The 13,797-nt window shown below is 44.1% G+C and overlaps 1 protein-coding gene across 2 annotated transcripts in view; it reads left to right on the plus strand.

Annotated features, from left to right (window-relative positions):
- Positions 1 to 13,797, plus strand: part of LOC146863673 (uncharacterized) — a 293,885-nt gene that overhangs the window by 148,824 nt on the left and 131,264 nt on the right. For both annotated transcript variants that reach the window (XM_085640662.1, XM_085640663.1), the window contains exon 3: positions 12,377 to 12,565. In XM_085640662.1, coding sequence (XP_085496788.1) covers positions 12,377 to 12,565 — 189 coding nt within the window. The remainder of the gene's footprint in view (positions 1 to 12,376; positions 12,566 to 13,797) is intronic.

Raw genomic sequence — 13,797 nt, forward strand, 5'->3', positions numbered from 1 at the left:
ACTCTTTCTTCCAGATGCCCGTGGTTAAGTACTTCCTTGAAGGGTTGTGAATAGTCTATCCACCGAATATATCTCCTTCTCCATGGAAGCATAATGTGGTTCTTTCTAAGTTGATTTGTTCCCCCGTTCAAACCCATTCATAAAGCGTCCCTGCAATATTTGTCATGGAAGACCACTTTCTTGGTGGCAATTACCTCTGCTTGCAGAGTGAGCGAGATTCAAGCTCTGTGTTGTAAAGAATCTTATCTCCTATTTTATGCAAACAGGGTGGTTCTTAGAACTCATCCTAGTTTTTTACCTTGGGTGGTCTCGGATTCTCATATTAACCAATCTATCACTCTTCCTACCTTTTTTCCAAACCCTTCAAGTCCTCCTGAAAGGGCTCTACATTCTCTAGACCTCAAAAGGGTTCTCAAATTCTATCTAGACAGACCCAAAGATCTAAGAAAATCAGACTATTTTTTGTGAACTATGATTCCATGTGTACTAGCTTTTCATCTTCCAAACAGTCCATCTCTAGATAAACAGTTTCATGCATTACATTGTCTTATCAGCTGGCTAATAGACAACTCCCCGGTAAACCAAAGGCTCATTTCATCAGGAGAAAAGCCTCTACTACGGCCCTCCTCAAAAATATTCCAATTGCAGAAATCTGTAAAGCTGCCACATTGCGATCAGTACCCACATTTGCTTGCCACTATTGTTTAGACTTTGACACTCTGGCAGATGCTCAGTTTGGACAAGCATCTTTAAGGAACCGGTTTGGATAAAGTATCCCTAGAGTTTCTGTACCTGTACGGATGTTCGTCCACAGGATTGTGGGGATGGGCTTGCTATTCTATTCAGTGCTTATGACGATTGATGAGTATCCCCGGGAAGAGAAGGATAAGTTACTTACCTGTAATCCTAGTTCTCTTCCAGAGGTATACTCCTCAAAGTCATAAGCAACCCACCACCTCCCAGACGAATACCTTATGTTATAGTAGCATTTTCCTTCTTCTTGATTCCTACACATGATGTTATGCTGTAACAAAAAGACCTGACTGTCACCTGTGGGGCATATCGGGAGCAGGGAGGTCTTGGAGGTCTGAAAGTCTTATCACTGTTGTGGTTTTATCTATGCAGCCTATGGGCTAATTGCCTGCTATTACTTGCCTTTTTCTTTGAAAATAAAAGGCTATGGTGAAACACTAGAGGAGTACATGTTCTCCAGTATTGGGGTGTCTTTCATAGATTCACATGCTTGAATATTCCCCGTCGTCGAAGTGGGAGTCCCACGGTACATAACATAACAATGTAGTAATAACATAAGCCTTTTAGGCATAAAAGAAAGTAAAACCATAGAGTTTTCATGGATAGACAACTTGTCACCTCTATAACATATTACTGTCGTTATGTTTTAGTCCAAATCCAGTCAATCAGGTGTCCGCACCCTCTAGAACCCCCTCCCCAGAGGCTGAGGCGCTCAGATTTTCTACCGCACGTCATGTGAAGGGAGTCTCCCTGAGCTTGCTCAGTTTTTCTTCTCTTATCTCCTCAGAAGATTACCTCTATGATGTCTACATCCAAGAAATCCCTCTTCAGACCTTGTGGAAGTTGTGCTAAACTGAGGCTTCATTCTGAAGATCCTCACAAGAAATGTATTTATTGCTTATATCCTGAACATCAGGTAAAAGACTGTAAAATTTGTAGAACCTTCTCGCAAAAAACTTTAAAGGATAGAGAAGGGCGTCTCCTTCTGTGGCTACAGAAGTTGAAGACTTCATAGAATCCTCTTTCAGATGTGGGGAGTGTGTCTTCAATCCAAACTGCTCCCTCTTTGAAGAGATCAAGTGACTCTCAAAAGGTTTCTCCTAGACCTAAAGTGGTGAAAAAACATCATGGAGATAAGACCACTACTCAACCTTCTACTTCAAAAGGGGTGATTTCCCCCACCCACCCCCCACCCCCCAAGGAGTCTATCTGAATCCGTAACGCCCCGAGATCTGATTCTCAGGCGTCTAAGACTCCATCTGCGCAGTTTTTACCTCAGAAACTGCCTCTCTCGTCGACGAGCTCTTCAAAACTTCCTCCGTCGACGAGAGCTGCCATCGCCACATCTACATCGACGACGTCGACATCTTTGTCTATGTAGCCAGCTATGATCCTATCGTCGGCGTCTTCACCGTCGACGTTGGTTTCAGTTAAGGTGAGACCCATTTAGTCTACGCTACCTTTAACTTCGTCGTCGGCGGCAATCAAGCATAGAAAGAAGCAGACGTCGTCAACGGTGGCTTTGTCGTCAACGGTGGCTTTGTCGTCGACGGTGGCTTTGTCGTCGACGGTGGCTTTGTCGTCGACGGTGTCTCAACGGCGAATTTCACCATCACCAACAACGGCTACGACTCCATCTCAAGAATTGATATCACTAGGGGCTTCAAGCTCTCTGTTTCAGCGACGACCTTCGTCTCTGGATACCCTGATGCCAATTACCACTCCTACGCAGCCTCCAGAAGTGCTTTTTTCATCTGATAATGAGGAATACGAAGATGATAGATTTCGGGCTGCTCGCAGTCCTTCAGAGCTTCTAATAAAATGTCAGGAATCAGATGATGAAGATGATTACTCAACTTATGACACACATCCAGTTCAACAACTTCCTATGGCACAATTGCCGTTAAGTCTTATTTCCAACCTACAATAAATGCTGGATGATTATAACCGCCGTTTTCCACGGTCTGTGCATACTTCTCCAACGCCGCAGACACCTCAACAGTCTGTTTTAAATAAGGAAACAGTAGTCACACCTCCATCAGGGACAAGAGATCAACATCTTGTGGTTCCTCAAATCATACAAGATATTGTCGAGGAACAGGATGATGACGCTGACAAAGAAGAAGGCGAGCTGGATGATGGTTCCTTTCTTTCTTATTGGGACAACTATCAAATACAAATGCCATCTCCTGCTGATCCAGCTCCTTTGGATTCTCCACCAGTCGACATTGGTGGTTTTCATTTGCTCATGGAAAGAGCAGCTAAGAGATTTCACCTCCCTATGACCACCAGGGAGGAAGATTGTTTCTTATATGATTTTAAGGATCAACCTCAAAAGCAGGTCCGTTGTATTCCAATTATTGATTTTATCTGGCAAGATGGCCTTAAGTTGATGCAAACTCCTAACTCAATTCCAGCTATCCTTCCTAGGATAGATAAAACATACAAAGCCCCTCCAAATTCTCCTGCTTGTTTAACTTCGCAAACAAAGCCTGATTCCATTATTACTCAGGCAGCCCAGCGTGGATCCAGAAACCCATCGTCTCCTTTGTCGGCACCACCAGATCGAGAAGGTCGACGGTTGGGTGGTATAGGGAAAACAAATTCCACTATGGCGGCAGCTACAGTACGGGCAGCAAATTCTTTAGCGATCCTGGGCTGTTACGATCGCCAAATGTGGTCGGACATTTCATCTCTAATTGACCTTATTCCTGAAACATCTAGACCAGAGGCATTAAAGATTCTCCAAGAAGGAGAAAGAATTTCTTCGGAAATTATAGATTGCGCTATTGATGTGTCCTCTTCTGGCTTCCGTCTTTTGGCTGGTGCAGCGGTCCTCCGCCGTCAGGGCTGGTTGCGGGCCACGTCTTTTCGTCAGGAGGTACAAACAAAGATACTGGACATGCCTTACGACGGTGAATCACTTTTTGGCTAGCATATAGATGATGCCCTTCAAGCAATTAAGAAGGACACTGACACGGCTCGTGCCCTTGGATCCTTGCAATTCAAAAAACAACCTTTTCGAGGCGCAAGAGGTCGTGGTTCCTCTTCTTCCTTTTGAGGAAATTCGAATCAATACAGACAAGGACAGACCCGCTACTCCTCTCAAAATCAACAATCCTATAGGCAACAACATTCTTCCACCTACAGACAATACAGAGGAAAATCTTCTTATAGAGGAAAGGATTCCTCCAAGAAACAATGACTCACTCTACACACAGTTGCGAGTTCCTCCTGTTTTTTCAAAACTTGGATGTCGAATCTCCCACTTCTATTCCAAATGGTCACAAATTACTACCGATCAATGGGTTCTAGATATTGTACGCAGGGGACACGCATTGGAATTTGTAAAGATTCCTCCCAATACTCCACCAAGAGGTCCCCCTCCTGCCCACTTAAAAGAGCTTCTGAATCAGCTAAAAATTTTATTGAGAAAGGACGCGATCGAAGTGGTGCCAAAGCTACAGAAGGGCAGGGGGTTCTATTCAAGGTTCTTCCTCATACAGAAAAAGTCAGGAAAATGGCGTCCCATTTTGGATCTACGTGCTTTAAACAAGTATATAAAGACACAAACTTTTCGTATGTTGTCCCTTCAAGAAGTACTCCCCTTTCTATCCCAAGGAGAATTTATGACAACTCTAGATCTCCAAGACGCTTATTTTCATCTCCCCATATTGCCGAGACACAGAAAATTCCTCAGATTCAGGGTGGCCGGAAAGGATTTTCAATTCAAAGTTCTGCCTTTTGGCCTTCGTTCTGCTCCCCGAGTGTTCACAAAAGTCCTGGCACCGGTGGCAGCTTACCTTCATCTACAAGGAGTACAAATCTTCCCATACTTAGACGACTGCCTACTGAAGGCAAAGTCTTTCGAACTAGCGTCCAAACAAACTCTGTTATGCAGATCCCTCTTCCAATCTCTGGGCCTCACACTAAACATAGGAAAATCTCAGTTACTCCCGGCTCAAAACAGACTGTTCTTGGGAGCCATTCTGGATACCAGTCTAGGAAAAGCTTTTGTGTCGCACGAACGACGTCAACGTCTTTGCGAGCTAGCGACTTCTATCCATCTAAAAGAGTTCATTTCTGTCCGACAGTTGAAATCTTTCATCGGGATGTTGTCCTAATGCATTCCTCTAGTCCCTCACTGCCGCCTGAAGATGAGACCTGTCCAGGAAGAATTGGACAAGCAGTGGGCTCAGGTCTCAGGAACTTTCAACAACCTAGTAAGAGTCACTCATCGCCTAAAAAGAGCTCTTTTATGGTGGACTCACGAAAGACATGTCTCCTCGGGGAGTCCTTTTCTGGCGGACTCTCCACAATTCACCCTCACCACCGACGCGTCTCTCGAGGGTTGGGGCGCCCACTTACAAGGCTTAACTGTGAAAGGCAAGTGGTCTGTCCAACAAAAGACAAAACACATCAACCTTTTAGAATTACTGGCCATTTTTCTGGCTCTGAAAGCTTTCCAAACCATCATTCACGGAAGCACGGTGTTGATCCGTACGGACAACACAACGTGCATGCACTACATCAACAAACAAGGAGGCACGAGGTCCGTTTTGTTGTCCCTTCAGGCTCAAAACATTTGGGATTGGGCGATTCAACATCGCATCGTTCTCACAGCAGTCCATGTTCCGGGAGCGTCGAACAATCTTGCAGATTCCCTAAGCAGATCGTCCACGACCAATCACAAATGGGAATTACACCAACCCATTCTGCATCACATCTTTCAGCTATGGGGTCCCCCAAATCTGGATCTTTTCGCAACATATCTGAACCGAAAATGCCAGTTCTACGCAAGTTGGCTTACCAACCAAAGTCATGCGGGAATGCCTTTTTGATGAACTGGTCCAAAATCTATGCTTACTCTTTTCCACCAATACCCCTAGTCTCCAAGGTTCTACGGAAAATGAGGAAAGAACCCTGTCACATTATCCTTATAGCCCCCCGATGGCCTCGACAGATCTGGTTCACGGAACTGCAGCTCCTGTCTCAGTGCGAACCGATCATGCTTCGTCCTCTTCCAAATCTTTTGACCATGGAACACGGTCAAATTTGTCATCCCGATCCTGCATCTCTACACTTAGCTGCGTGGAACCTGAGCACTATGAATTTGTGAATTTAGACATCCCTTTAGATTGCAGAGAAGTCTTGGCAAAAGCTAGAGCACCTTTAACAGTAAAAACATATAAACTCAAATGGAAAAGATTTTACTTATGGTGCAATGATGCAAAAATACATCATATACATTCCCAGCCAGAACAACTTTTGCCTTTCTTTTTGCACCTAGCGAAATCAGGCCTCTCATACTCTACCCTTAAAGTTTTCCTAGCGGCAATCTCACGATTCCGACAAGATGGCTCTAACTCACTTTACTCGTCAAGAGTAATTCAGCAATTTTTCAAAGGGCTGTTTAGGATGTTTCCTCCGATACGTCGGCCTCCTCCACCTTGGTATCTAAACATTGTATTGGCGCAGCTCATGAAATCGCCATTTGAGCCAATCCACAAGGTCAGTCTCAAATATGTCACTTGGAAGACTTCTCTCCTCCTGGCTCTTACATCCTCCCGCCGGGTCAGTGACTTGCAAGTGTGAGAAGTTGGCCTGATATATGATGTCACTAATTCTAGTGTACACCTTGTATCAGTCCAAACAACCCTTATGGTGATTGGTTGTAAAGTCAACCTTATAGACCAGCTATCCTAGTGGTAGCATGGACAAGAGCAGTCTTAGGCTAAACTCTGAATGGCATGTGAAGCCAGCTGTTATACCATTTGTAATCCCTTGAATACCAAATGAAAGGACACCACAACAGATATATATAAAAATAGAATGTATTTATTCTAGTCAAACCCTCAGCACTCTTTATGAGATTCGAGGTAAGTACAACACAGTCTTATTTAAGCATACATTAAGTCACACAGGTAAGTAATACAGTTAGGCCCTAGGGGCCACGCAAACCATATACTAAGTAAGTGGTATAAGAACCACTGTCGCGAACACAGGATAGGCCTAGGACTAGGGAATCGCTGGGGCTACACTATACTACCAAAGGTTAGGAAGTGGGAGGCCCACGGGATTCAGGTGTAGAGTGGAAACACTCACGCGTAATGCGTAAAAGTCGATAGAATTACTAGCAGTTAGAAATTAACAGTTTTAGGACACTTCTGGAATAGCTAGAAAGTCGAGACTCGGAAACTAGACCCTAGGATAGTCAATACCCTTGTGAGCACCGGAGTACTCAAGTTACCTATCCCACGGGCTGCGGGTGCATAGGTGTGAACTTGCGTCGGGTTTCGTCGTTGACTTCTATGGATGCCTGAAGGAAAGTTGCTGACAGGCAGTCAGTGAAGAGTGTTCGGTGGATCCCAAGGATGGGATCAAGAAGGAAGGAACCTGCAAGCAGAAGGGACAGAGTCAAGGTCACCAGCCAGGAGCCAGGAAGGAACCGGGAAGGAACCAGGCGATGTCGTGAAGATGCTGGTGAAGAGGTGAAGCTTGTCGCAGCAGCCACGGGTACCAGGAGACGTCGAGGACGACCAGGACCAGGAGGTGAGCTGTCCCACGAAGGCTCTTGCTGTCGGCAGCGTCGATGTCGAGTTAGGACCCAACAAGCCTTGGCAAGCGGAACCCACGCAGGATGGAGGACTTGCTTCTGGTGCAGACCAGGAATGTCTGGGGTGCTTCTCTTTCACAGAGGAGCGGGTGCCAGTCTGGAGGAGCCGGACCAGCAAGGTGAAAACAAAGGTTCGTCGTCGCAGAGGCTACTAGCCAACGGGCCAGCAACCGGACAACACGTCGAGCAACACAGGTGCAGAAGGGCCCCACGCAGAACACGCGAAGTGTGGGGAGCTGATCTTCTTTGCAGATGGTGCTCGGGAGTGGGGCTTCTCAATTCCCCAAGCACAGCCTCGAGGGAGCCTCGGAAGTCACACTAGTCAGTTACTAGCCACTTTTCCCAAGTCGCCGGTCCCACGTCCCTCGTCGCCTCCACGGGTCTCAGCTTCGCTGGAGATGTGGATCTGGTACTGAGATGTCTGGAAGTCTCGGCGCTGGTCAGTCTCTGCAGTCGTCCCTCGTAGGATCAGTCGCAAAGCAAGCAGCGGTCGCTGGATGGTGCCTGGTTGCCCAGGGTGGTCACTCCTTGGCCACAAGGGAGATTACCTCAGTCTTCTTCCTGAGGTCGAATGTCGAAGGTCCAGAGTTTCTGTTCAAGTTGCAGATTCAGGTTAATCTAATTTAGCAGGGCTCAGTTAGCTACTGATATACTGGGCTAGTGGGCTGGGCTACCTGCAAGGTCCCTCCTATGGGTGGGACCAGGAAGGGGAGTGGCTACACACCCTTTCCTTTGTCCAGTTTCGCGCCAGAGCTGGGGCTGGAGTGCCCCAGCGCCGGTTTGAACTGGACTATGCATGGGACACCTTGTGTGCCCCAGGCAGTGTCTAGTTTCTTTCATCCCTCCCTGCCCCAATACACTAACTCCTGTCTGGGGTGGTGCTTGCACCTCCCAAGGCAGGAAACCTATTGTCCAAGCCTCCCTCGCTGGAAGGACTCCCAGCAGCAGGAGGTCAGACTTGTGTCTGTGGCAGCAGCATCCATTTTGTCATGCTGGGTCTCTGGTTACCTTTAACTGGGTAAGTAGGTTTCAACATGTCTTCTCCCTCTAGAAGGGAGGAATAATATCCTCATTGCCAGAAATGGTATGGGGGTATTATTCCCTAGTGTTAGACACCTTACACGACATGTTTTGATAAAGCCAAACCATAGTTACCATAACCGTTTAAGATTATAAGGCACTTTAAGAGTATATGGTAGGCTATATCATAGAACAGCTATAAGGACATGGTTCCGAAAGCTGCAGACAGGCTCAGCTCATGCTAGAGCACCATCTCACATGTTACCAAGCACTCTGCCTCCAGGATTGTTAAGGCCTGCCATAGGAGTGGCTGATAGGTACACGTGTCTATATTCAAGGTAGGTATAGGAATACTACACCTAAGCAAGGGTTGATTACACGACCTTGCCCCAGCTGAGTGATCAGCCAGTTGTGTCATAATGGAAGGCCAGCCAGGGGTGGCATAATACATGCTTCAGCCCCTGGTAGGCCTAGGGTACACCTATGCCTTGGGTACCTATGTTACACTGTACAGGGGCCAATAAGGCGATCCTTACCAATTGGGTTATGCACCTAAAGTACATAGTATGAATTTAGAGAGAGAACAGCTGGGCTGTGAGTCTGATTGGCAGGCCCACAGCCACATCTAAGTCGAAAACCAGTGAAGCAAAAGCAAAAAGTGGGGGTGAATATAGATAGCAGACCCTACTCTCCTACAGCAAGCATTTACCATTAAACCACCTTTTCTTCAATTTACTAAAGACTCTGTCCTGCTTCGCATGAATCCGGCCTTTATCCCTAAGGTGCCATCTGATTTACACCTTAATGAGCCGGTTGTTTTACAAACATTTTTTCCAAATCCTCAAACTACTGCGGAAAAAACTCTTCATTCTTTGGATGTCAAAAGATGTCTCAAATTTTATCTTCAGAAATCAGCTACTATTCGTAAGAGTGACCAACTCTTTGTAGCCTACGGACGGATGCGACAAGGTAATCCGGTCACCAAACAATGTATAGCACGCTGGATATCTTCTATTATTGCCTTTTGCCATCAACAAGCAGGAAAACCGCTTGTTTCAAACGTTAAAGCGCATTCCACCAGGAAGGTTTTTTCTTCTACGGCGCTATTTGCTGGAGTACCCCTTCAATCCATCTGTAGAGCGGCAACATGGTCCAGCAGACACACCTTTTCGAGACACTACTGTCTGGATGCTGCAGACAACACGGACACAGCCGTGGGACAAGCAGTCCTTCGTAATCTTTTTAAATAAGGTGAGCCTCTGATGCTTCCCTCCTCCTGTATACAAGGTACTTTTTTATATATATATATACATATATATATATATATATATATATATATATATATATATATATATATATATATATATATATATATTCACTGAAAAAACCATAGGTTTCACACACGTTATAATTAGGAATTAGCATTTAAAAAACCTTGCAAATTCACTTAAAAAACCATAGGTTTCACACATGTTATAGTTAGCTGGACATTTCACTCGTGAAAAACCATTGAAATTCCCCCGTTATAGTTAGTGCAGGCAACTATAACTCACGCGACCGCAATCCTCTGCTGATGACGTCAGATATTACATCACTGTATTTAGACACTTATTTACCCATGTCTTCTTCCATTATTTTTAGCTATACATATATTCCAAATATTTTTTTTTCAGAAAGACACATGTCATCAGTGATGTAATATCTGACGTCATCAGCAGAGGATTGCGGTCGCGTGACTCATAGTTGCCTGCACTAACTATAACGGGGGAATTTCAATGGTTTTTCACGAGTGAAATGTCCAGCTAACTATAACATGTGTGAAACCTATGGTTTTTTAAGTGAATTTGCAAGGTTTTTTAAATGCTAATTCCTAACTATAACGTGTGTGAAACCTATGGTTTTTTCAGTGAATTTGTACGGTTTTTTAAATGCTAAGTTATGTATTTTTTATTTTTTTATTTTTAAATTTTTTCACCGTGCGCGCACCGCGCGCCCACGTTACGCAGTTCGCGGAATTTTTCCGTTTCTACCATACACGCCCGCTACGCGTATTCCGCGATTTTCCGCAAAAAAATGAAAGGCACATTTTGGCCCTTGTGGGTCCTTCTGGGACCCCCTGACAAAGGCTAGGGGGTCAGGAACTGTCCACCCTGCCCCCTTTTCACTTTCTCCACCTTTGTTTTTCACCCCTTCAGACTGCAAGAGACAAAATGGCCGCCGACACTTCCTGGTTTCGACCGATTCGAATGTTTACTAAGATCTAACAACCAATCAGAATCGCGCTCGCGCACGGCAGCGTGCACGTACGGTAAGTTTTACCATATGCGCACGGTGCGCGCTTATAGATATATATATATATATATGCTTTTAAATGCTATTTTCTCAGGAAATACTGAAGAGATTTACACCAGACCTGCAAAAGGCACATCCCTGACCTGAGGACTACCTCTCTGCCAAATTTCAAGTAATTCTGTTCAGCCGTTCGGGCTGTAGCTTGGACTAAAGGTCCTATGGAAAAATGCATGGGGAAAACGCGTTTTGGGACCCCCCCCCTTTTTCTCAGCCCCCGCTTGACGAATCCCCCCGAGACTTTCAGGGAAGGAGCGGAGCGGAGCGCCCCACCTATTTTGAAAATTTAGCGAGGATTCGTCAATCGGCACCAAAGTTATTCCAAATAGAATGTTGCGGATTTCCTATGGAAACACGATCCTAACTATAACTATCTACTGGCGACCGCCTGTAGATAATATATAGATATATAGATATTTATATGCATATAGTCTTTTGCACTGTATATGCTATTGCCTTGATTCTTTTGTACCTTGTATTATTCTAATATCACTGCTCACTACTCTTATTCAAGCATGTGAATCTATGAAAGACACCCCAATACTGGAGAAGAACAAAAGTTACTTACCTGTAAACTGTGGTTCTCCAGTATTGGTGTCTTTCATAGATTCACATGCGACCCACCCACCTCCCCTCAGAGGCTTTAATTATGTATTTGACTATTATGTCATTCTTGTGCTTCGAAAATCTGAGAGCCTCGGCCTCTGGGGAGGGGGTTCTAGAGGGTGCGGACACCTGATTGGCTGGATTTGGACTAAAACATAACAACAGTAATATGTTATAGAGGTGACAAGTTGTCTATCCATGAAAACTATGGTTTTACTTTCTTTTATGCCTAATAGGCTTATGTTATTACTACATTGCTATGTTATGTACCGGGGGATTCCCACTTCGACGACAGGGAATATTCAAGCATGTGAATCTATGAAAGACACCAATACTGGAGAACCACAGTTTACAGGTAGGTAACTTTTGTTCTTCCATTTTACAGAAATGCTATATAAACTTTTTTTTAATTTTAAATGAAATATCCAATGCAATTTCGGCATGATAGCCTGTTGAATGGTTTTAGGCTGCATGTTTACGTATGCATATGTATACATATCTATGTTTGAAGGTACTACGTACATGTTTTTGGCTAGACATACATACATATATATATATGTATGTATGTATGTATTTTGTATGTGCTCCGCGGTTCCCCCCCTGGAAGAGAACTAGGATTGCAGGTAAGTAACGTATCCTTATGTGTCAGAGACTTAGAACCATTGTTATCTCAATTGTTGGTATTACTGCAGATAGGCGGTGAAGACTACTTTATTCAACTTTGTGCCAGTTAGTGTTTTTTTAAATTTTTTTATACAGTTTAAGGCAACAACTGGTAACTTATTTGTATCAAGTTTGCATTGTTTTAGTTGGGAACAGATACTGAAGTTTGAATGCAGCCGTTGTTGGAAACAAAAGGGTGTGGCAACAGTGGGATTAAAGCTTTTGTGATTTAGGGGGTTATTAAGCCATTTCCATGCAAAGGGTTCCACAAGTTGCTCTGTGTGGCATTTTGAATTAATACTGTCAGTGGTCTTTGACATATGCGAGTCACTGAGAGTGAGCTACTTTGTTCACACTTTGTTATTCCAGATGCTGAGCCTTCAAACTCTGGAGAGGAGGACCTTTCACTGGGCGACTATGACCTTTTACCAGAAGAAATTGAACGCAGTTTGGTGGAAGAGATGGAAGGAATTAACCTTCCCGTACCAGAAGGAGCCAATGCTGCCAACCAGATTCAGGCACCTCTAGAATCAAGGCAGAACCAGACACAGGCTGCAGGTACAGCAGAATCTTTTGGTACAAGTTTGTTGGGTCTGCGCTGTCATATTTTACTCCACCCTGATGTAGTCTACTGTGGACCTTCCTTATGAATGCAATATTCTTTCATATGCTGTCGATTGGTGTAGCAATGTCATGTTGGCACAAAAGAGTCAGACTGTGATTTTACTATCTATGCATTACTGGGTACAGAGTGACGTTCCTAGTACTGTAGCACGTGAGTGTTTAAAATGTTGGCATCAGCTGAAGTTTATGCAAGAGTGATATGTATTTCTTTCTTGGAGAAATGCCCTTTTATCGTTTCAGGGATGCTGCTAGGTTAGGCTTTTTTTTTTTTAACCGTAACCAAAAGAATTTGAAAACTGCAGTAAAATAATAGTACTCTAGTAGTATAAGTAAATATTCATTTATTAGTCAATAAAAGCCATAAACATTAAAAATATAAATCTAAGCATATGAATATATAAAAACTAGAATTACGCAATCTGTTATATACATAATTGCCGTTTGAGTAGTTCTAGCGTTGTCAGTGTGCAAGACAATGCATAGTATGCAGTCATCATGATCTTTTTTCCTTTAGCCAGTGGCCAGAGGGCACTAGCAGCGAAGTCCTATACAGTATTATGTGAAGGGAACAGTTTGGCTAATTAACAGCATGTGCAAAGTAAAGCATAAAGTGCATTCGTGCAAATCTTCTTTCTAAGTTAAACATGCCCGTTAATGCAGAATTGTTTGAGGCCTCCATGGTGAAAAGAATTATGCAAAAGTGCAGAGTGCGCTAATGTTTGAAACACAAAACTGTCTCTGGCCTATACAGTGTGAAAATTTACGTGAACATGTGCAAAGTGCTAATATTTAACCAGTGGGTCATCTAGGGGTGTATCAGACTGGTAACCCTATAGCGTAATAGGAGATGGAAAGGATTCATGTTGCTTAGCTGCCCGCCACGGCATAAATGTATTTCAGTTCTTATATGGGGCCTTCATCATGATCCCCAACAAAAGTCCGCAGATCTACCTTAGCGAGTCACTTAAAAATGTGAAGTAACTGTACCACTCTAATGTTCAGCATCATGTTCCTAAGATCGAATGACTCGATTAAGGCTGGTCTGCAGGACTTAATCCAGAATGCGTTAATTTTTCAACAAGCCTCGTTGCTGTAGAGCCAGAGCTGGGCAGATACAGATTACATTTTTGTCTGCCTGATGACATAGTTGCCATTTTTGGATCCCC

Source organism: Triturus cristatus, chromosome 2_1 (assembly GCF_964204655.1).
Source record: "Triturus cristatus chromosome 2_1, aTriCri1.1, whole genome shotgun sequence".
NCBI lineage: Eukaryota > Metazoa > Chordata > Amphibia > Caudata > Salamandridae > Triturus > Triturus cristatus.